This window comes from Dipodomys spectabilis, unplaced genomic scaffold (assembly GCF_019054845.1).
Source record: "Dipodomys spectabilis isolate Male_0828 unplaced genomic scaffold, ASM1905484v1 ptg000176l, whole genome shotgun sequence".
Classification (NCBI taxonomy): Eukaryota; Metazoa; Chordata; class Mammalia; order Rodentia; family Heteromyidae; genus Dipodomys; species Dipodomys spectabilis.
Window position 1 is genome coordinate 4963577 of NW_024870853.1, and position 23218 is coordinate 4986794.

A 23218-nucleotide genomic window follows, 5' to 3' on the forward strand; every position below is an offset into this window, starting at 1 on the left:
GTGGTAGAGCACTAGCCTTGAGCTGAAGAGCTGAGGGACAGTGCCCAGGCCCAGAGTTCAGGCCCCACGACTGGACCAAAAAAAAAAACACCCAAGTCTTTGAGACAGGAGTTATTTTTAGGAAGGGAAAAATTGACCTCCGGGAGATGAACTAACCAACAAAAATCTGGAGTCGGAGGTATGGCTCAAGTGGTAGAGTACCAGTCTTGAGCAAAAAAGATAAGCAAGAACATTAGGCTCTAAACCTATCTCCCTAGTGGATTTATAAATTCATGGTTTTTTCTTTTTGCTTATGGGGCTTGAACTCTGGTCCTAGGTGCTGTCCCTCAGCTCTTCAGCTCAAGGCAAGTGTTCTACCACTCGAGTCACAGAGCCACTTCCAGTTTTCTGAGTGGTTTATTGGAGATAAGAGTCTCACAGACTTTCCTGCCCAGGCTGGCTTTTAACTGAGATCCTCAGCTCTCAGCTTCCTGAGTAGCTAGGATTACAGGTGAGAGCCACCAGCATCTGGCTTTCATTTCATGTCTTTAGGCACTGGTTCCTATTTTGTGTTGCACCCATTTCTGTCCTCTTATCTATCAACTTCCATGATTAATTTGCTTTATCTTTTATTCTTTTACCAGCTGAATCCTTCAAAGAATTTGCTGAATTGCTCAATGAAGTTGAAAACGAGAGGATGATGATGGTAGGTCACTCAGCCTGTTGCTGAGATCAGAGCTGGTATTGGGGATTCTTTTCTGTCTTCACTGACCTTGATTCTCTATTGTGTCAGTCCTGACTCATGGCTTCCTCATGTTCACTAATAGATCTGTTATTTCACTCAAGCTCTCACATTGCCTATTTGGCATTTGGTAGAGGAGATAGATGGGAGAAGTTCATCGTTACTCCTTTCAGCTACAAAAGATTTCAGAGGAGCTTAAATTGTATGCTTGAATATGTTCACAAAACTTGTAGTTTTTAGTATTTCGAATCAACTTATCTATTTAGTAATGTTTCTCTGCTGCCAGAAATACTAATATGGGCTTTGTTTGTATCTGACAAATGATTGTTTTATTAAAGTCTATTTTTCCTTACATTTATTGGTTTGTGTGTGTGCATACATGCACACATGTGTGTACATGCTGGTACTAGGGCTTGACTTCAGAGCCTGGGTACTTTCCCTAAAGGTTTTTGGTTCAAGACTGGATATCTATCACTTGAGGCATACCTCACTTCTTGTTTTTACTGGTAAATTGGAGATAAGAGACTTTTGAGTTTGCTTGCCTGGGTTGGATTTGAAATATCTTGTCATGCCTCAGACTTTCCTGAGTAGCTAGAATTATGGCACAAATCACTGGCTTGGAGCATGTCTTTTTTTAAAGTAATAGACCAAAGCCTATTTTTGAGCACTTTAAATGTTACAGAAAGAATGAGTGAAAAGTACAGTGAGTGCTCTTACAAACATCTTGCAAGTATAGTATGTTTTATTATAATTGATAAGTGTAGCCAACATTGACACAATATGATGAACTAAATTCCATTGTAAAATATGTTAGGCTTCATTTTTTGTGAGTTTGACAAATGTGTAATGACATGGATCCACCATTATACTACCATTGTACACAACAGTTTCATGATCCTAAATATTCCTTGTGTTCTTCCTCTAGCAACAAAACTTTAAAAGCCACTGGTCTTTCCTTTTCCCCAGAATGACATATGATAAGAATACTGCAATATGTACCTTTAGCATTATGCATTTAAAGTTCTTTTACATCTTTTTGTGGCTACGTAGCTCTTTTCTTTCTGTTTTTATCATTAAATGATATTTCATTGTATGATATGATTTATCCATTTACCTTCTGAAGGATATCTTGGTTGATAGTCAATTCCAGTCAGTATGGAAAAAAGCTGTTTTGGGGCTGGGAAGGTGGCTCAGTGGTAGAGCGCTTGCCTTGCATGCATGAGGCCCTGGGTTCGATTCCTCAGCACCACATAAGCAAAAAGAGAAAAAGCCGGAAGTGGCGCTGTGGCTCAAGTGGTAGAGCTCAGGGACAGCGCCCAAGCCCAGAGTTCAGGCCCCATGACCAGACCCCAAAAAAAAGCTGTTTTCTGTCAGTTGTGGGACTTGAACTCAGGACCTGGGCACTGTCCCTGAGCCTCTTTGTGCTCAAGCTAACGCTCTACTACTTGAGCCACAATGCCACTTCTGGTTTTTGAGTGCTTAATTGGAGATAAGTGTCTTGTGGGGACTTTTCTGCCTGAGATGGCTTCAAACAGCAATACTCAGATTTCAGCTTCCTGAGTAGCTAGGAACCCAGGTGTGAGCCACCAGCACCTGGTTGCTATAAACTTTACTGTTTAGATTTTTGTATGTATATAAGCTCTTCACTCACTTGATTAGGTATTAAAGAATGTAAACTTCTGGATCATATGGTAAGTGTGAGTAAGAAACTGCCAGAGCATTCCAAGTGGTAGATGGGAGTTCCATGTCATTTGTCAGTGGTCTGAATTTTGGTCATTCTAAAAAGTATACAAAGAGTAGTTCATTGTTGTTTTAATTTTTGATTTCTTAGTGTCATGTGATGGGGAGCAATGTTTCATATGCTTATTTGCCATCTGCATATCTTTTCTGAGGCAATGTCTGTCTAGGCTTGCTTCTTCCAGTTTTTAATTTGGTTATTTACTATTGTCAAGTTTTAGGATTTCTTTGTGTGTTTTAGATGCCAGTCCTTATTGGATATAAGTTTTCTTCTAGGAGAAATCTATGGTGTGTCTTATCATTTTCTTTTTTTTTTTTTTTTGGGTCCGGTCGTGGGACCTGAACTCTGGGCCTGGGCACTGTCCCTCAGCTCTTCAGCTCAAGGCTAGCACTCTACCACTTGAGCCACAGTGCCACTTCCGGCTTTTTTCTTTTTGCTTATGTGGTGCTGAGGAATCGAACTCAGGGCCTCGAGCATGCAAGGCAAGCGCTCTACCACTGAGCCAACTTCCCAGCCCTCTTATCATTTTCTTAACAATATCTTTTGTAGAGCACAAACTTTTTTTTTTTTTTTTGGCCAGTCCTGGGGCTTGAACTCAGGGGCTGAGCACAGTCCCTGAGCTTCTTTTGCTCAAGGCTAGCACTCTACCACTTAAGCCACAGCACCACTTCTGGCTTTTTCTGTTTCTGTGATACTGAGGAATCGAACCCAGAGCTTCCTGCATGCTAGGCAAGCACCCTACTAGTAAGCTACATTCCCAGCCCCATAAACTTTTAATTTTAGTAAAGTCCAATGTATGAATTTTTTCTTTGATCAGTCATACTTTTGATGTTATATCAACAAGTCATCACCAAAGCTAAAGCCATCTCGATTTTCTTCTGTGTTCATTGTAAAGGACCCCAGAACTTTCCACATCCTAAGCAAGCACTCTACAATTGTGCTGCATTTCTAAGTCTCTATATTATCTTCCAGGACTTTTGTACAATTAACTCTGTGATCCTTTCTGATTAATTTATGAAGACTTTAAGATTAGTGTCTAGATTCTTTTTTTCCATTTAATTGCCCTTTCTTCCAGCACTATTTGTAAGACTTGGCTTTTTTGTTCTTTATCTAATTAAACTAAAGGTCAACTGACTGTACTTGTGTGGATCCATTTCTGGGCTTTGCATTCTGTTCTATGGTTGTATTTGCCTATTATTTCCCCAGTGCCACATTGCTGTCTTACTATAACTTTTTAGAGTCTTGAAGTTAGAGATAAACTTTACAATCATTTAATAGCCACAAAAGAAGTTGCCAGCATTTTGGTTGTAGATCTGGTAGAGAAGGACTGCCATCTTGACAGTGGCGACTTTGTATCTTGGAACACAGATTAGCTCTCTGTTGATTTGTATCTTAGTTGGTTTATTTAATCAGGTTTTATAATTTCTTCATATAGGTCTTTCATATATGTTTCTAGACTTGTACCCAAGAATTTCGTGTTTTTGTGCATGGAGTCTTAATTATTTTATTAGTTTCAAATATTTTTTAGGGGGCTGGGAATATGGCTTAGTGTGGTAGAGTACTCACCTAGCATGCATGAAGCCCTGGGTTTGATTCCTCAGTACCATATACACAGAAAAAGCTGGAAGTGGCACTGTGGCTCACATGGTAGAGTGTTAGCCTTGAACACAGAGAGTCTCAGGGACAGAGTCCAGGCCCTGAGTTCAACCACCAAAAAAAATGATCTGTGTGTGTGTGTGTGTGTGTGTGTGTGTGTGTTTGTGTACTAGGCCTGAATTCTCAGACTCATTCGGAAATTGATCTTGGCCCCACCTTTGGGATTTAAATATGGAAATCCTTTCATTAATCATTGTTCATATTTATTAGGAAATGGTGTAAGGGACTGCAAAGGGAGCTACCTCCTGTGATTCTGAGTAGCCTTTTAAAAAATCAGCACCTCAGTTTTTTTTTTAATGGTTTGCATGCATCTCAGGTTTTTAAACGCATTGATTCCAATAACAAGAGGGTTTTCTCGCTCTCTCTACTTCCCTCCCTTCCTCTTCCTGTTTCTCTCTCAACTGTTTGAACTAAGGGCTTCATACATGCTGGGTAAGTGCTGTATTACTGAACCATGCCTCCAGCCCAGAGAGTTCTTTCATCCACAATCTCCCTTCCTTTCAACAGTGTAGTGCTAGCATCTCAGAATACTACTCTTCTTTTCCCTTGGTTCGTGGAGAAGTAGAATTGAAGATAAGCCTGTATGGCACTACTTACTGGTTGTTTTCAGATTAATCACTATTTTTCTAGACCCTCGTATATTTTTTATAAAGTGAAGAAAACAATCCCTACCTGTAATAGTTAACATGAAATACTCCAAATGATATAATACATATAGATGTATTTTATAAATTATATTATATATGTTGTTTTTAGTTATCTTCGATTTCTCATGAAAATCTGCTTATGGAAATATTACTTAAGACTTTCATACTTTAAAAAATTTGCTTTTAGCTGGTTACCAGTAGCTTATATCTGTAAATCCTAGCTACTCAGGAAGGTGAGAGCTGAAAATCACAGTTCCAAGCTAATCCAGACAGAAAAGTTTGTGAGAGTCTTAATTTCAATTAAACAGCAAAATTCTGGAAGTGCTGCTGTGGGGGCCACATTGTTGGTGCCTCTTTGCAGAAAATAGACTTTATAGAGAGTACAAATCGTATAATTCTTTTTTCTTTCTTTTTTTTTGGGGGGGGGGGTCCGAACTCTGGGCCTGGGCGCTGTCCCTCAGCTCTTCAGCTCAAGGGGAGCACTCTACCACTTGAGCCACAGCACCACTTCTGGCTTTTTTTTCTGCTTATATGGTGCTGAGGAATGCATGCAAGGCAAGCGTTTTACCACTGAGCCACCTTCCTAGCCCCAATATAATTCTTTAATAAGACGAAGTCAAAGCCCAACAAAATAAGAACCAGGACATGGGTACTTGCAAGAGGTGAGGGTGGGGCAAAAGGGAGAACTGTAGGGGAATGAAAGGAGAAGTGAGGAGAAGGCAGGCAAGACTTCATTCTATATACCACAGAATTGAGAAATATAAAGGCAGGACTAGGTCGAAGAGGGTTGAAGATGTTGAAGTGATGACACAGATCAAGATACATTGTACACATAAATTTCTTTTTTTAGATGGCGAAAAACTCAATACATAACCTAAAATTAAGATAAGATAGGGAAAGAGTGGATTGGGAAGGGTGAGTGAGAATTTTGAAGGGGATGAATGTCAACAACTCCTTGGTACAACTACTTAAAGATAATAAAATATTCCAAAAAAGTTACAAAATCTCCGAAAGAAAAATCCGGAAGTGGAGCTGGGGCTCAAGTGGTAGAGTGTTAGAACTTGAGCAAAAAAACCACTAAGGGACAATAATTACCCTGGCCATGAATTTAAATCCCAGTACTGGAACAAACAAAAAAGAAATTTGCTTCTAAAGCCACTGAGAGACCAACATGAATGGTTTCTAAGAAGTCTCATAGATTGCGCCCAGCAGCTAATCTACACTATTCCTGATTGTTCTTTTTGCCCAAAGTCCTTATGGACGGGTGTTCATGTTTCCAGAGGTATTCCCTCTCCACTCTGTACATTGTTTCTTGATCTCTTTCATTTACCCTTTAACAAAACTCTAAAACATTGAAGTAGGATTCATCTTTTGAGATTTTATTCTCACCCTTCTTGCTGGCTTGTTATAGCTACATGACTGACTCATGTACTTCAGTTTCTCATTATGTTAGGCCCTTTTGTTTCCCAGGATTCTTCAATCATATATTGTGTGTGCTCCCCATTTTCCACTTAATTCCAGGAGTTCTGTGAAGGTTAATGTGAGCCTTTGATGCCATGCTTGATTGGACCCTTCCATTTTTCTGGGAGGGAGGGGGTGGCAAAATGACTATCATCTACCCTCATCTGAATAATCTGGGAGATGTGTATCAGCTTTGTATCCCTCCTAAAGTAAAAGTTTAAGATAAGATTTGAAGTAACAGCATGAAGGTTAGAACTCCAGAAGGTATTAATAATGTGTGATTATTCATCTCCATAAATGAATAGAACTTGTGGCAGGAGGTATGAAGGGAGGCAATGTGGAGGATCCCATATGTGATGCACTTACAAGTACTCTGGAAGGGATTGTAGTTCTTCAGAGGTTGTCTGTATGCATCTGGATTGCAGACTTCCTGCATAAATAGGAAACTTATTTACCTCCTTTTCTTCTTCTATGGGGGGCCTCTGTCTTTGAAGAGTGCCAAAAATAAAATAAGGAAGCCCTTAGGTCCTCACTCTCAAAGAACATATCTGCAGTGCTCTTTCTTTCTTTCTTAACTCAGGGTCTGGGTATTGTCCCTTAACTTTTTTTTTCTCCTCAAGGCTGGTGCTCTACCACTTGCGTTCCACTTCTGACTTTTTGGCAGTTAATTGGAGTTTGCTCTAAGAGTTACACGAACTTTCGTGCCTGGGCTGGTTTTGAACCCCTATTCTCAGATCTCAACCTTCTGATTAACTAGGATTATTGTATGAGCCACCAATACCCAGTTTAACAACGTGCTGTTCTAAAACTAAAACTGTTCAGTTAGGTCTGATTAGTTTGTTGGTCAGGAATTCAGGCATTTTTTTCTGTCTGAATTCTACCTCCACAGAGGTTCTTCTTATAGGATGAATTAATGAATCTTCCTACCTCTGGGTAATTAATGTACTCAGGGATGTAGGGATGTTAAAGGTCACATGGGGAGGTAGGTTATAATGTATTTAGAGCCAGTAGAATCTAGAAACAGATTTCCTATATCCAGTAGATGAGTAGTAGTGATGATAATCACAAAGGGTAGGTGTGGAAGCCTTTGTAGGCAAATGGTCTGGTTCCCCACCTTCCCCTGCTTTTTTGCATTAGTGTTGTAGATTGAACTCAGGGCCTTAGCTTTTTCACTCAAGGCACTTGAGCTCCATATCTACTTCTGGCTTTTTGATGGTTAACTGGAAAGAAGATTCTCATGAATTTGTCTGCCAAGGCCAGCTTTGAACCTCGATCCTCACATCTCATCCTTTTGAGTAGCTAGGATTACAGATATGAGTCACTGACATCCCGCAAGGTATGTTTATATGAGTTAACAAGGTAAGGATGGATTATGTGATTTCCTGTGTTTAGACTTGTATTAAACGGAGTTTTGAAAATGAGCTATAGAAATGATGGTCAACAGTAGACATACAGGGGAAAGGCTCTTAAGGAAAAACTTGAGTATTTTTATATTTTCTGCAAGTTTGGCAGTCTTGGAGGGCAATATTAAGAGCTTCAATAGATCAGAATATCCAGCTTCATATAAAGGTTTTTATCACTTGTTAGATATTTGTTCAGTAAGCTGAACACTGAACCTAGACAAAACAGGATGCCCAAGTTATTTGTAGTTCATGTATACATGAAGACCCCAACTTTCCATGCTTTTTTGTGGTAGATTGAAAATTGCTTTTTAGTTTGGAAAATTGTAGACTGGTCAATAATGACTTTCCATGACATTCTCTCCCCCCCCCCCCCCCCCCCCCCCCCCCATTAGTCATGGGGGCTTGAACTCTGGGCCTGGGTGCTATCCCTGAGCTCTTCAGCTGGGCTAGCACTCTACCACTTGAGCCACCAGTGCCACTTCCTGTTTTCTGGTGGTTTTATTGGAGATAAAGAGTTTTAGGTACTTTCCTGCCTGGACTGGCTTTGAACCACCGTCCTCAGATCTCAGCCTCCTGAGTAGCTAGGATTACAGGTGTGAGCCACCAGCACCTGGCCTTCCGTATTCTCATTCTCTCTCTATTTCTCTTTCTCTATTTTTCTCTCTACTTCTTTCTCTCTGTGATCAACCCCATGGCCTTGCATGTGCAAAACATATACTACCTGTCATCTTTCTCCTCAGCTCCACTCTTCTATTTTTGGCATGGAGACATATTACTGATAACGTTTGTCTTATCCAACAAGTAAGTTAACCCTGCATTTCCCTTTTCTTACAATAGATGGCTGTGAATGCAGGTGCTAAAAGCCAGCCCTTTAGTTGCTTTCTCTGAGGTCTTCCATTATGGTGGGGTTGATTCACCCAGAGGAAATACACCTTACTTATTGCCCCAGACAGATATGGTCACCAAGACACTTGGATGAAGCAAAAGCTTGGTATAATCGTCACCTGTCCATAGATCAAGGGCTTCATTTTGAGTTTGATGATTTTATGTGTCCAGGACCTATTATTACTTATATTTGTAGTACCTGGCTAGGCCATTCCTATCAGCTTCCAAACATATATAGTTAGGTAAGATGAAAAGTTAGCCTAATGTTCTCTAATATCATAGCACAGGGCTTCTACTTCTAAAGGAAATATTCTGTTTCAATGACACATTGGATCAGGAACTAGAGTAGTTTGTTATAGGATCTACCCTAATGCAAACTCATTTGAGTCCCATGAAATCATTTGTACTTAGTATATTGGCTTTTCTAGGTATTTGCCCATTCTCTTTCTGTCTCCCCACCCCACTTCTTTTTGGACATGACTCCAGATATTTATTATTTAAAAACTCCACAGTGTTGAAAGAAACAGTAACAACCCTTGTCAACCAGAACACCAGTTAGCATGCTGGTTGGTTTGACAATTAGAATTGAACCCAGGGCCTTGCTAATGTTAATCACATTCCTAATCACTGAGCTACACTCATACCTCCAGTCAGTATTTTGCAGGATGATGTATTAAAAGAAAATGACCTAGTAATAAGCAAATTTGTACCAGAATCTTATTAACCTAAAGTTATTTTGAGTGTTTTTTTTCTTTTTCTATAGGTGCAAAATGCCAGTGATTTGCTGATCAAACCCCTTGAAAATTTCCGGAAAGAACAAATAGGTTTCACAAAGGTATGTTTTCTTTATTAGTTAAAATGGAGCCAATAGGTTTTATGTTCTTTGTTCTTATTGAGGAAATTAAATTTTCTATGATTATCATTTATCCAGAACATAAAAGAAAATAGCATAGAACTATTTTGTTGGTTAACTTTTTTTGGTGTCAGACCTGGGGCTTGAATTCAGGGTTTAGGTGCTATCCCTGACCTTTTTTCCTCCAGTCTAGCACTCTACTACTTGAGCTACATCTCCACTCAGGAGGCTGAGATCTGAGCACTGCAGTTTGGTGCCAGCCTGGACAGGAAAGTCTGGGAGATTCAATTTAACCACCAATTTGGAAGTAAAGCTTTTTCTGCTCAAGGCTGGTGTTCTACATAGGAGCCACAGACTCATTTCCAGATTTTGGGTGGTTAAATGAGGATAGGAATCTCACAGACTTTCTTGTCTAGGCTGGCTTTGAGCCTCAATCCTCAGATCTCAGTTGCCTGAGTAACTAGGATTACAGTTGTGAATCAGTTATGCCAAACATGGATTTATTTTCTCTGTCTCTGTTTCTGTGTCTCTCTCTTTGGTGCCAGTACTGGGGTCTGAACTCAGGGCCTGAGAACTGTCCCTGAGTTTTTTTGCTCAAAGATGTCACTCTGCGGGGCTGGGAAGATGGCTCAGTGGTAGAGCGCTTGGCTTGCATGCGTGAGGCCCTGGGTTCGATTCCCCAGCACCACATAAGCAAAAAGAAAAAAAAAGCCAGAAGTGGAGCTGTGGCTTTAGTGGTAGAGCGCTAGCCTTGAGCTGAAGAGCTGAGGGACAGCATCCAGGCTGTCCCTCAGGCTCCACGACCAGACCTCCCCCCCCCCCCCCCCAAAAAAAAAAAAAAAAAAAAAAGATGTCACTCTGCTACTTGGGCCACAGCTGCACTTCTACCTTTTTTCTGGTTAATTAGATGTGAGAGTCTCACAGATATTCCTACCCTGGCTGGCTTTGAAATTCAATCCTCAGATCTCAGTAGCTATAATTACAGGAATGAACTACCATAAATTTATATTTCCTTCAACCTTGGCTTCATAATTTTATTTTTTTTTGGTTGGTAGTGGGGCTTGAACAGTGCTTCTCGCTCTCACTTTTCTTTTATACCCAAGGCTGATGCTTTACCACTTGAGCCATAGTTTTGTTTCCTCTCTTAAACTTCAAAACAACCCTGAGGAAAAGAGATTTCCTACTAACATCGAAGGTATGATGGTTGAATGGGATGTGATAGCTAAGGTCTCACAGCCAGAGTGTGGCAGAGCTTTTGAAATTTATTCCTCTATAGTCCTCCGCTCTACCAACTGAGCTATGGAAGGATTCACACTGAAATTTATTCCTAATTGTTAATCTAGGGCTCATTTCACTTATGGAATACCGAGTCTCACCATGGTCTCAGTAATCTTTTTTATTTTTTATTTTCTAATTTTTAATTTTTATTTTATTGTAAAGGTGATCTACAGAGAGGTTATAGTTACATAAGTAAGGTAGTGGGTACATTTCTTTTTGAACAGTGTTACCCCCCTGCCTCATTTTCTCCCATCCATCCATACTCCTTTCCTCCAAGTTGTAAAGTTCATTTCCAACATAGTGTCTTGTGAGTATCGCTGTTGCACTGGTTTCAGTGATCTTACATTTATGATAAGAACAGAAATCAAATAATGCCTAATCAGATATTTCCTTAGTTTAAGAATCTAAAGGTAAATAACTGTGTGTCTGTTGAATACTTAAAAGTGAGTTATTTAGAATTCAGTGTGTTGTGAATATAAGACCTACCTTGGATTTTGAAAACAGTATGAACAATGTAAAATATAATCTTCATAGGTTACACGGATTACATGTTGAATTGTTAATATTTTTTGATATACAGTTAGCTCTGGATATTCATGAGATCTGCATCCAAGAATTTAACCAACTATGGAGAGAAAACATTCAGGAAGAGTTATGTCTGAGGGCTGGTTGTATGGTATAAGTAGTAGTTTGCCTAATAAGCATAAGATCCTGAGTTCAAATCCCAATACTGGCTAAATAAATTCTAAAGGCAAAAAGAAGTATGTCTGTACTCAATGTACAGATATTCTTCTTGCTTCTATTCCCTGAACAGGGAAGTGTAACAATTACTAACATAACATTGTATTGTGTTCATTATTATAGGAATTCTAGAGAATATTTAAAGTATGTAACAAGATATACATAGGTTATATGCAAATACTATGTAATTTGAAGGTCTTGAGCATCTGTGCACTTTAGTGTATGAAGTGGATCCTAGGGGGGAAAAATCCTCCATGCAAACACCAAGCCAAAGTGATATTGGGTTCAATATGCTATTGAATTAATTTTACATTTGTACAGGAAGCATGGATCAAGTGGTGTAGAGCACCACCCATGACCATGTTCCAGCCTAATGGTCAGGCATAGTTTTGTGGGCTTATGCAGACTCCATTTGCAGGCTAGTGAGCTGTGTTGTCAATGTGAATGAATGTTTGGGTTCTAGTGGACAGGTCTGACTCACCACTAATCTTAAAGACTGCTTTGCAATGGAGTAATTTCCCAAAGACAACAGTTCTCTCTATATGAGCCATTTTGTGATGCTGTGGGCATTGACTTCTGTTCTACCAGGACTCCTAGGTGGTTTTCAGGTGGATGGCTTCCCAAGCATGGCATAATGGCACACATGATCTCAGGGGTCTCATCTCCACCAGCAGCTTCTTGTTCACGAGAAATTGGATGAAGCCCCTAAACCCTACTCCAGCCAGGGCCCTTTTCCTTGGATTTATAAATGGATTTGTGGGTTACTTCTTTTCTCTCCCCTCCCCTCCCCTCCCCTCCCCTCCCCTCCCCTCCCCTCCCCTCCCCTCCCCTCCCCTCCCCCTCGTCTACTCTTTTTTCTCCCCCTCCCCCCCTTCTTGTCTCCTCTTCTGTTTCCATTTTTGTTCATTGCATTACATTTCTTTTCATTTTGTTGCAGGTTTGTGTTTGTGTGTGTGTGCGCGCGCATGCGTGTGTGTGTGTGTGCGCGCAGCGCGCATGCATGTGCGTGCATGCGAGCTGATATGGGGACTTGAAATCATGGCTTTGTTGCTTTCCCTTAGCTTTGTCACTCAAGGCTAGTGCTCTACCACTTGAGTCACACCTCCATTTTTTTTTATTGGTTGTGGGGCTTGAACTCTCGGCCTGAACGCTGTCACTGAGTTGTTCAGTTCAAGGACATTGCTCTATCACTTGAGCCACAGAGCCACTTCCAGTTTTCTGGTAGTTAGTTGGAGATGAGTCTCACAGGAACTTTCCTGCCTGAGCTGGATTTGAACTGCAATCCTCAGATCTCAGCCTCCTGAGTAGCAGGATTACAGGTGTGAGCCACCAGCACCTGCCACACAGCTCCACTTTTAACTGGTTAATTGGAGATAAGTTTCACAGTTTCCTGCCTGGGCTGGCTTGGAACCATGATCCTCAGAGCTCAGCCACCTGAGTAGCTAGGGTTACAGGCCTGATCCATTGGTGCCTGGACAGGCATTTGTTTTAAAATAGTATTTGGGCTGGGCACTGGTGGCTTGTGCCTATTAATCCTAGCTACTTAGGAAGCTGAGATTTTTTTTTTTTTTTTTTTTTTTTTTTTGCCACTCCTGAGGCTTGAATGTAGGGCCTGGACACTGTCTCTGAGCTTCTTTTCTTTTCTTTTTTTTTGGGTTCGGTCGTGGGGCCTGAACTCTGGGCCTGGATGCTGTCCCTCAGCTCTTCAGCTCAAGGCTAGCACTCTACCACTTGAGCCACAGTGTCACCTTCCAGCTTTTTTTTTTGTTTATATGATATTGAGGAATTGAACCCAAGGCTTTATACATGCTAGGCAAGCACTTTACCACTAAGCCACATTCCCAGCCCCCAGGCAGCTGAGATTTGAGGATCCTGATTCGAAGCCAGCCTGGGCTGGAAAGTCTTGTAAAACTCATCTCCAATTAACCATCTCAAAGCCAGAGTGTAGTAGTAGCTATTGGTAGGTAAATACTAGCTCAAGGACGGCAGTGCCTAGGCCCTGAGTTAAAGCCCCAGAGCTGCCACATAGCAAAAACAAAACAAAACAAAGAATTTAGAGGTTTTTTTTTTGGGGGGGGGGGGGGGCCCGGTCGTGGGCCTGAACTCTGGGCCTGGGCGCTGTCCCTCAGCTCTTCAGCTCAAGGCTAGCGCTCTACCTCTTGATCCACAGCGCCATTTCTGGCTTTTTTTTTCCTTTTTGCTTATGTGGTGCTGGGGAATCGAACCCAGGGCCTCATACATGCAAGGCAAGCTCTCTACCACTGAGCCACCTTCCCAGCCAAAAAAAAATAATTTAGGAACCACTTTCTTGTTCTGAAATCCAAGACATCTTCTTTTTTTAATTAAATAGGGTATGTTTTTCAACCATTGTGTGAGAAATTGGATATATAAAATTGGAATAAAAATCATTAGTACTTCAAATCCTTTTTGATTTTGTGTGTGTGTGTGTGTGTGTGTGTGTGTGTGTGTGTGTGTGTGTGTCCGTGTGTCCGTGTCCTGTTGCCAGAAGTTGAACTCTCTCTCATGCTTTTTCAGCTTTTTTAACTCATGACTCATGTTCTACCACTTGAGCCATGACTCCAGCCCAACATTTTGCTAGTTATTTTGGAGATGGAGTCTTGTAAACTTTTCTGTTTGGCTGGCTTTGAACATTAGTCATTTAGATCTGTCTTCTAAGTATCTACGATAATAGGTGTGTTTCCATCTAGTGTACTTTGACTAAATTATCCCCTTCTATGGATAGATTTTTCTTACCCTTCCTATTCCTTTTGAACTATTTTAGGGGGCTTCATTACTGTTTTCATATATGCCTGTAAAGTGTTTGATAATAATTGTCTCACAGTACCTCTCCTTTTACCTTCCCCTTCCTACTAGTTTTCTTCCCAAACACTCTTTGTTTTACAGTCAGGACCTATATTTTATTCTGATTTTGATGTGTGACTGACAGCTTTATCAGACTAATCTATTTCACAACCCTTATATTTTGAAAACAAGTGGTTTAGATTTTTCATTTTAAAAATTGAAATTATGTAACACATTTATTTTAAAATATAATAGTGGATAGAATGTAGCTCAATGTTAAAGTACTTGCCTAGCTCTGGGTTCAATCACTAGTATTGAAAAATATAAAACAAAATAGGCAAATAAGTAAAAAATAAACCTTGGAGTACTATTTTAAGAGTGATTTATATTGATTAAACTTTAGAGATTTCTTTCTTCATGCTACAAATATAGATCATTGATTTCTCCTTTTCCTCTTCTAATTTTTGATAATTATAACACTATTTCGCCTCTTATTTTTTAAAAGTAGTATTGGAGTTTGACGTCAGGTCCTCATGTGTGCTAGGTAGATGCTTTACCACTTGAACCACTCCTCCGGCCCTTTTTTGCTCTAGTTGTTTTTCAGATAGAGTCTTGAATTTTTTTCCAGGTCTGGCCTTGGACCATAATCCTTCTGATCTCTACTTCCCAAATAACTGGGATTATAGGTATGAGCTACCATGCCAGACCCAAGAGGTAAAATAAAAGTAAAACAGAAATTAGTTACTTCTGTTGCTTTAAATAGTATACCCAAACCCTATTTCTTACTTCAGCACCTTTTATTACAATGCTGGGGCTATAATCCAGAACCTCTCACATGCTTGGCAAGAGCTCTACCACTGAGCTCCTCTTAGCCCACTCCATCAGCTTTTGACTGTTGCTTGCAATGTCAAAATATTAGCCCCTGTGTCTTCTTTTTCTTCTTTAGTCCCCCCCACTGCCCACCTACCTTTAACCTTTCACCTTTCATCAGCTACATTTTTACTTTTCACTGATAGTGATTAGTAACTTGACTACTCTACTCTAAAATGTTTTTGGTTATTATCATTAAATTCATTTTACTTTGGCAAATAAAGCCAGGATTTGAATACACATTTTTTGAGCTATAACTTCTGAACATTGACAAGTTAGATTTAATTTGTAGTGGGCAGAGATATCAAGGGAGACCTCTTCTTTTTACTTTTTCTTCTTAATTTCTTTCTTTTTTTTTTTTTTTTCTGGTGCCAGTGCTGGGGCCTAAACTCAGGGCTTGAGCACAGTTCCTGAGCTTTTTTTATTCAAGGCTTGCACTCTGCTACTTGAGCCACAGCTCTGCTTCTGGCTTTTTGTGGTTAATTGGAGATAAGAGTTTCATGGACTTTCCTGCCTGGGCTGTCTTCAAACTCTAATCCTTAGATCTCAGCCTCCTGTCATTCTAGTTTCTTGTCTACTGGACTTGACGTTTCCTGTCCATCTACTCTAGACTTGTGCTTGGTTAAAACTCCTATTTCTCTTACCTATCAATAGTTCCATCCCATACAAAGTTTGTGACTTTCTACCCTCCCCATGAGTATTTTAGCTGCCACTTGATTAACAGAACCCTTCTCAGCATGATCTCCCTTCTCACCACCATGCAACTTCCCTACCCCCTGACCCAAGATACAGGAGGACAAACAGGCCTTAGTCCAGCTCTGTTCATAATGGGTCTTTCATCCTACAGTGTAGAATACTGGACTGTCCATTAGTGATGGCAGAATAAAGACTCAGTCATCTCCTCTAGACACATGACAGGGAGAGTATTTGTACCCTTTGATTCATATTTTTTGAGTCTTGTCAAAGTTGCCCACAGTATGATGTTTTTAGTTCTTTTTCAAGGATGTCCTTGCCAGAAAGGAACAACCAGTGAATTGCGCCTTTGTGTGGTTTCTGGTGGGACCAGGGCCAAGTTGTCTGACTAAGACATCTGAGCTTGCATTTAACCCACTTCTTGGAGGGTTGGAGCGGGTGTGGAAGCTATGATATACTGTTCTCACCCAACAGATGGCAGGGAAGAGGCCACTGACAGCAGGGGCTTGTCAGTTTTGCTGTTTCATCTCCATGCACAGAGAAAATGACATGGCTGAAAAAATACAGAAGGTGGAACAAGGCACAAACCTGAGTAGGAGGGTTGATGAAGGCAAAGGTATTAGAGTTGGTCTGCATTCCAAAGGCCAGAGAGTACCCTAGAGATGGGGTGGGAGCAACAGATTTATCCATTACCACTTTGCAAGAAATTGACCTTAAGTTTCAGAATTTCCTGTGTGTTTATATGTCAGTGCATAAGAAGGGACAATGAGGTAGTCAATGTTAGAGCTAAGCTATGTGACAATAATTCAGAAAGGCACACTTGAAAAGTTTCTAGTATGACCTGAGGTACTGAATTTTTAGATTTATGTACTTTTAATGGATTGTAAGTTCAAACAACCGCCTCCAGCTAATGGCTGCTTATAGTGTGACCTGACGTACTGAAATTTCAGATTTATGTAATTTTAATGGATCATATGTTCAAGCAATATTTAAATCATTTTGTTGGTAAATAAGTGTAGGACACCTAACATTTATTTGATCAGTGAGGAAACCAGAGTTCAAATAAGACAAAAATATTACCCAGGATCTATACAGGCTACAAAATGACATTGCCAGGATTTAAACCCACATCTCTCCAATTCCAAAGCTCATTTTATTTACCCTGACTGGTGTACTATCCTTTGGTTTCTATTACTTTCTTCCAGCTACACAGCAGAAAATGTTACAATGAAATGGCCTAAACTTGCTCATTCCAAATTATCTTAAAATTATTTATATTTCTATTTTTTCCACATTCTTGATTGCTACTTTTCTTGAAAAAAAAAAAAAAAACAAAAACAACAACAAAGAAAACCCAGTATGTTGTGATGGCTGGAAAATTGTCTCTTTAGAGCAGTTGGACATTCAAGAGGAATAAGTGGCCAGGATGGGACTGAATGAGTCAGTTCAGCTTTTTATTAACTTCCAGCACAAATCATCCTTAATATTGGAATGCATTATACATTAAGGTCTCCAGATAAACAGAACTGACAGGATGTTTGTAGAAAGCACCTCTGATGTATAATGGTTCAAATGAATAATTCTTCAACTTTATGATGGTGTGAAAGCGATAGGCATTTTTTTTTAATTAAGTGAAGTAAGCCAGGTCCAAAGAAACATAGGTCCCATGGTTTCCCGTATTTGCAATTACTAGTATATGTCTGAGACAAGCAGAAACGGTCAGATAAGTTGATGTTAGGTGAAATGAACCCCAAGATAAGGATTCAAATGTTTTTTTTTTCTTTCTTGCCATTGTTTCTAAGATATTTATAAGATGATTTCTTTGTTGCTTTCTATGTCCCTCCCCCACGGCATAACCCCTGTTTTCACTGTCTCACAGACTTTCTTATCCAGGTGGGCTTTGAACCATGATCATCAAATCTTTCCTACTGAGAAGCTAGAATTACAGGCATAGCTGTCAGTGCCCAACTGTATTTTACTTCTGACTGGCACCTCCTGGAGGAGGTATGTCTTCTGATGCCAGATGTCTTCTGAATTATGCCCTCTCCCCCTGGGAATTTGTATTGTCCTCAAGACAGCGTGGCTGGTGATTTTATTCTGTTTTGTTTTGTTTTTGAGACAAGGCCTCACTATGTAGCCCAGGCTGGCCTTGATGTTTCAATATACCTGCTTCATTACAGTTATGTATGACTATGTTCAGCTACCCAGAGATATTTTTGATTACTAATTTGTGCAGTTTTTGTGTATTTGGGATATAATGTACTTAGTTGCTTTTTATAACCTTTGACATTTAGGGAGTAGTTGGCAGTACTAGGCAAGAAGGGTAAAAAAGCTTTAAATCCCATGCAGAACTTTTTCGTGTGTGTGCGCGTGTGTGCATGTGCATGCGTGCGTGTGCATGTGTATGTGTGCACGTGCACGTGCTGAGGATTGAACCCAGGGCTTTGTACATTCTAGGTATGTACTCTTTACTCCAGAGGTAAACTCCAGTACCCACCAAAAACAACTTACTACTCAAAGAAATGTTTTATTAATGTTTTGAGAGCATTTTTTTTTTTTTTTTTTTTTTTTTTGGGTCCGGTCGTGGGGCCTGAACTCTGGGCCTGGGGACTGTCCCTCAGCTCTTCAGCTCAAGGCTAGCACTCTACCAATTGAGCCACAGTGCCACTTCCGGCTTTTTTTTTTTTTGCTTATGTGGTGCTGAGGAATCTTACCCAGGGCCTTGAGCATGCAAGGCAAGCGCTCTACCACTGAGCCACCTTCCCAGCCCCGAGAACATTTTTTTTTTTTTTAAACACTCATTTTATTTTATTTTATTTTTTGTCAGTCGTGGGGCCTGAACTCTGGGTCTGGGCGCTGTCCCTCAGCTCTTCAGCTCAAGGCTAGTGTTCTACCACTTGAGCCACAGCACCACTTCTGGCTTTTTTCTTTTTGCTCATGTGGTGCTGAGGAATCGAACCCAGGGCCTCATGCATGCAAGGCAAGCACTCTACCATTGAGCCACCTTCCCAGCCCTTGCGAGCATTTTTATATTCCCTGCTTGACTATGTCAAAGAAGGTACCAAGTCATTACCATGACCATTACAATGTCATTGCTATGCTTACCAACATCATTATATATGGGTATTTATCACACATTAGCTATTTGGAGGCTTACATCAACCCTTTAATGCAGGTATTACTGTGATGTTATTTTGCAGATGAGGGTGCTGTGGCATGAAAGTTTAGATCAGCTGATGCTTGAGTTCAAGACAGCTAATTGGAAATTGTTGGCAGATGAAGTCACCTGCTAATATGTATGACAATTTAATTTCCAGTTTTAATTCCTTGAAGATGTTTATCATGGTCACAAAACACTTTTGTGGGAGTCCCAGAAAACCTTACAGTATTGGCTAGCTGTGATACGAAGGATAGTATAACAAAGCACCTTAAAAACCAGTGGCATGACAGGTGTTTGTGGCTTATGCCTTTAACCCTAGCTACTTAGATGATGTGATCTGAAGATTGGGGTTCAAAGCCAGCCTAGGCAGGAAAGTCTATGAGATTCTTATCTACAATCAGCCAGCAAAATGCTGATAGTGGAGGTATAGGTCAAGCAGTAGAGAACCAGGTGAGTAAAAAGGCACCCAATCCCTGAGTTCAAGCTCAAGTATAGGCAGGCACGGGCACACACACACACATACACACACACACAAAGAAGAAAGAAAAAGAAAAAATGAACAAAAAACCCAGCTCAGTGGCATATAATAATAAGCATTTATTTCTAAATCTTACAACTGTGTTTTGATTGAGCTAGATGGTTGGTTTCAGTTAGATTTGTTAGGGCTTGGCTGAGGTCATTAATTATAATTAGGTCTGACCCATGTATTTCTCAGGGAGTTACTTGAAATCTATTCATTTTATGATGATGGCAGTAATGCATGATAGGTGAGCAGGGACAGGTGAAGTCTTATCCAGCCAGGCTCAAAGCTGGCACATGATCATTCTCTCACAATTTCCATTGGTCCAAATAAGTCATATAATGAAGCTCAACCACTAAGGTAGTGAAATGAATTCTGCACCTAGAGGAACTTCCATGTCATATTAGCCAAGTACAGATACAGCACCTGGAAGAGTTGGGAACAGGGAAAGCTAGAACAACTTGTTTTTGCCAGTTTCGTGGCTTAACCTCAGGGCCTGGACATTGTCCCTGAGCCTTTCTGTGCTCAAGGCTAGTGCTCTACCACTTGAGCCACTATCTTTTCTGTTGATGTGGTACTGAGGAATCAAACCCAGGGCTTCATGCCTGCTGGGCAAGCATTCTACCACTAAGTCACATTTCCAGCTCTAGAAAAAATTTTTTGATGTGCTATCTAGTGGGATAATAATGAAATGCGGAATGGGGCCAGGAGCTCTGGATTTGAACTTAACCCTTTCCTCCCTCCCTCCGTCCCTCTTTCCATCCCTCACTCCTTTCCTTCCTCTTATCCTCCCTCTCCCTTCCTTCTCCCTCTTCCCTCACCCAGTGCCAGTGCCTAATACATAATATTAGGGAAGTGCTCACTGCTTTTACTCTGCCTCTTACTTGACTGGACTTTGAGAAAGTCATGTGAATGAGGAAGGGCTGTGTGATCTCTTCATCTGATGTTTTTTGTTTCCTAGGAGACAGTGCTGGGGCAGTAGGGATGAAGGAACTAGCTTAGGTTTACAGAGAACATTTCTCCTCCTAGGTCTTTGGCACTCTAGAAGAAGAATTGGAGGGAGATGGGGGTGGGGCAGTACTCCTCCTGCCTGATGAAATGAAAGCTCCTTTCCAAACTGGGTGCTAGTGGCTCATGCCTGTAATCTTACCTACTCAGGAGGCTGAGAGCTGAGGATTGTGGTTTGAAGCTAACCCAACTAGGAAAGTCTTTGAGACTCTTATCTCCATTCAACCATCAGAAAACCAGAAGTGGAGCTGTGTCTCAAAATGGTCGAGTGGTAGCATTGAGCAAAAATTCTAAGAAGGGGCTGGGAAGGTGGCTCAATGGTAGAGCACTTGCCTTGCATGCATGAGGCCCTGGGTTCGATTCCTCAGCACCACATAAGCAAAAAGAAAAAAGCCGGAAGTGGTGCTGTGGCTCAAGTGGTAGAGCGCTAGCCTTGAGCTGAAGAGTTGAGGGACAGTGCCCAGGCCCAGAGTTCAGCCCCCATGACCGGACCTCCCCCCCCCCCCCCCCCCCCCCAAAAAAAAAATTCTAAGAAATAGTTTCTGACTTTAAGCCCCAGAACTGGTGTACGCGTGTACGTACGTACACACACACACACACACACACACACACACACACACACACACACACACACACACACACACTACCACCACCACCACCACCAATAAGCTGTTTTCCTGTGATTCCTTTCCCACATTGGCATACTCAGCTATTTCTGTTTCCTTCTGGGGCCAAAGTCAAGATAGAAAGGGCTAAAGTTTAAGTTGAGGAAGTCCCTCCTGATATAATAGCATTTCAATGCTCTGCAATGACAGGGAGAGCTAGTAGTCTTGCTGACTCTGGAGATCTTTCCAAGTAGCATCTGTCACTGTGTGATAACACAAGCGGAGTTATTACCGGAAGTTGCACACTGGGCTGGATATGACTCATGACCTCTTCTAACTGTAGGATTCTATCCACACATGTGTATTTCTTTATTTGTGGTATTTTCACACAGTGCTTATCTTGTGCCAGCATTCCAGATAATTATTCATTTAAGCCAGCAAACTACTTTATGATGAGAGGCCCTCCTATGTATTCCTGTTTATGCAAAAAAAAGAAAAAACCCACAAAGTCAAATCAAGAACCACCACAGCAGAAACCTAAGATCCAGGCAGCCTATAGAACTTTTGTCCAGCTCTGCATTAGAAGGAATAGAATGTGGAATGAACCCAGGTAATCTGGTTCCAGGTTCTCCTCTCACAATGCATTGGTACATGTAGTCATCTGGGTACTATCTCAGTTAATAGACATTAGAATTAAACTGAAACACCCCACTGTTCACTAATTCTGTGACATGGAGTGAATAATTTCACCTGGTAGAATTTCCTTTTCTTTTGGAAAAAATGTGTATAATGCTCATACCTACTGGACAGAGTACATATTAAGATGAAATGAGATCAGGAGTCAGACAAGCTTAGCACCAGGATACAATTTTCATTTCTATGAAATAACTCTTTGGAATTTAAAATATCTTCCTAGTCAGGCACTCGTGGCTCACTCTTATAATCCTTTCTACTGAGGAGGCTAAGATCTGAGGATTGTAGTTCAAAGCCATACTGGGCAAGAACGTTCCTGAGACTTATCTCTAGTTAACTAGTAAAAGCTGGAAGTAGAGCTGTGGCTTAAGCGGTAGAGTGCCAGCCTTAAGTGAAAAACCTAAAGGACGATGCTCAGACTCCCTGAGTTCAAATCCAGTAGTACCGTGTGTGTGTGTGTGTGTGTGTGTGTGTGTGTGAGAGAGAGAGAGAGAGAGAGAGAGAGAGAATATTCCATTTGCTTGTTTTTGCTTTTTTTTTGTTTTTTTTTTTTTTTTGTCAGTCATGGGGCTTGAACTATTATTGGTCTCTTTTGCTTCCGGGTACTAGTGCTCTATCACTTAGAGCCAGGGTTCTACTTTCAGTTTCTTTTAGTGGTTAAGTGGAGATAACAGTCTTATGGGAAGTGGCACTGTGGCTCAAGTGGTAGAGTGCTCGCTGTGAGCTGAAGAGCTGAGGGATAGTGCCCAAGCCCAAAGTTCAAGCCCCACGACCAACAATAAAAAGAAATAATCTGTAATTTGGGCTGGGAAGGTGGCTCAGTGGTAGAGTGCTTGCCTTTCATGCATGAGGCCCTGGGTTTGATTCCTCAGCACCACATAAGCAGAAAAAGACAGAACCGGAGCTATGGCTCAAGTGGTAGAGTGCTAGACTTGAGCTGAAGAGCTGAGGGACAGTGCCAGTCCCAGAGTTCAGGCCCCATGACCGACCAAAAAAAAAAAAAAGAGTCTTATGGACTTTCCTGCCTGGGCTGGCTTTAAATCATGATCCTCAGATCTCAACCTCCTGGTAGCTAGGATTATAGGCATGAACCACTAGCTTCTGCCTAGTATTCTGTGTGACTTGGAACGGTGATGTTAAACTTTATAAGGATTTTCTGAGATCTCAGCTTCTCGAGTAGCTAGGATTATAGGCATGAACCACTGGTGCCCAGCTTAAACTTTATAGTCTTTATGAAGAGTAATTGGATTGACTTCTCTGATTTAGTCTTCAGTGGGCTGAGGATAATTTGTTTTGGACTTCCACATCTGACTGAAAGAAAAGAGCAACAAAGCAATTTTCTTTGAGGTGGGGATGGAGAGCCAGTGATCTCACATGTCTTGGCTTTTTGGACAATTGTTAAACAGTGCATCTCCTTTTTGTCTACATTTGACCTCGTGGGAAGGGCCAGTAACTAGCTTATTGGTAAAGCACCTGCTTTTGCA

The 23218-nt window shown here is 40.9% G+C and overlaps 1 protein-coding gene across 3 annotated transcripts in view; it reads left to right on the forward strand.

Annotated features, from left to right (window-relative positions):
- The window catches only part of Ophn1 (oligophrenin 1), a 299051-nt gene that overhangs the window by 89277 nt on the left and 186556 nt on the right, over positions 1-23218 (forward strand). For 2 of the 3 annotated variants that reach the window (XM_042694942.1, XM_042694943.1), the window contains exons 4-5: positions 624-685; positions 9275-9346. In XM_042694942.1, coding sequence (XP_042550876.1) covers positions 624-685; positions 9275-9346 — 134 coding nt within the window. The remainder of the gene's footprint in view (positions 1-623; positions 686-9274; positions 9347-23218) is intronic. The other variant, XM_042694944.1, reaches the window with a different exon arrangement.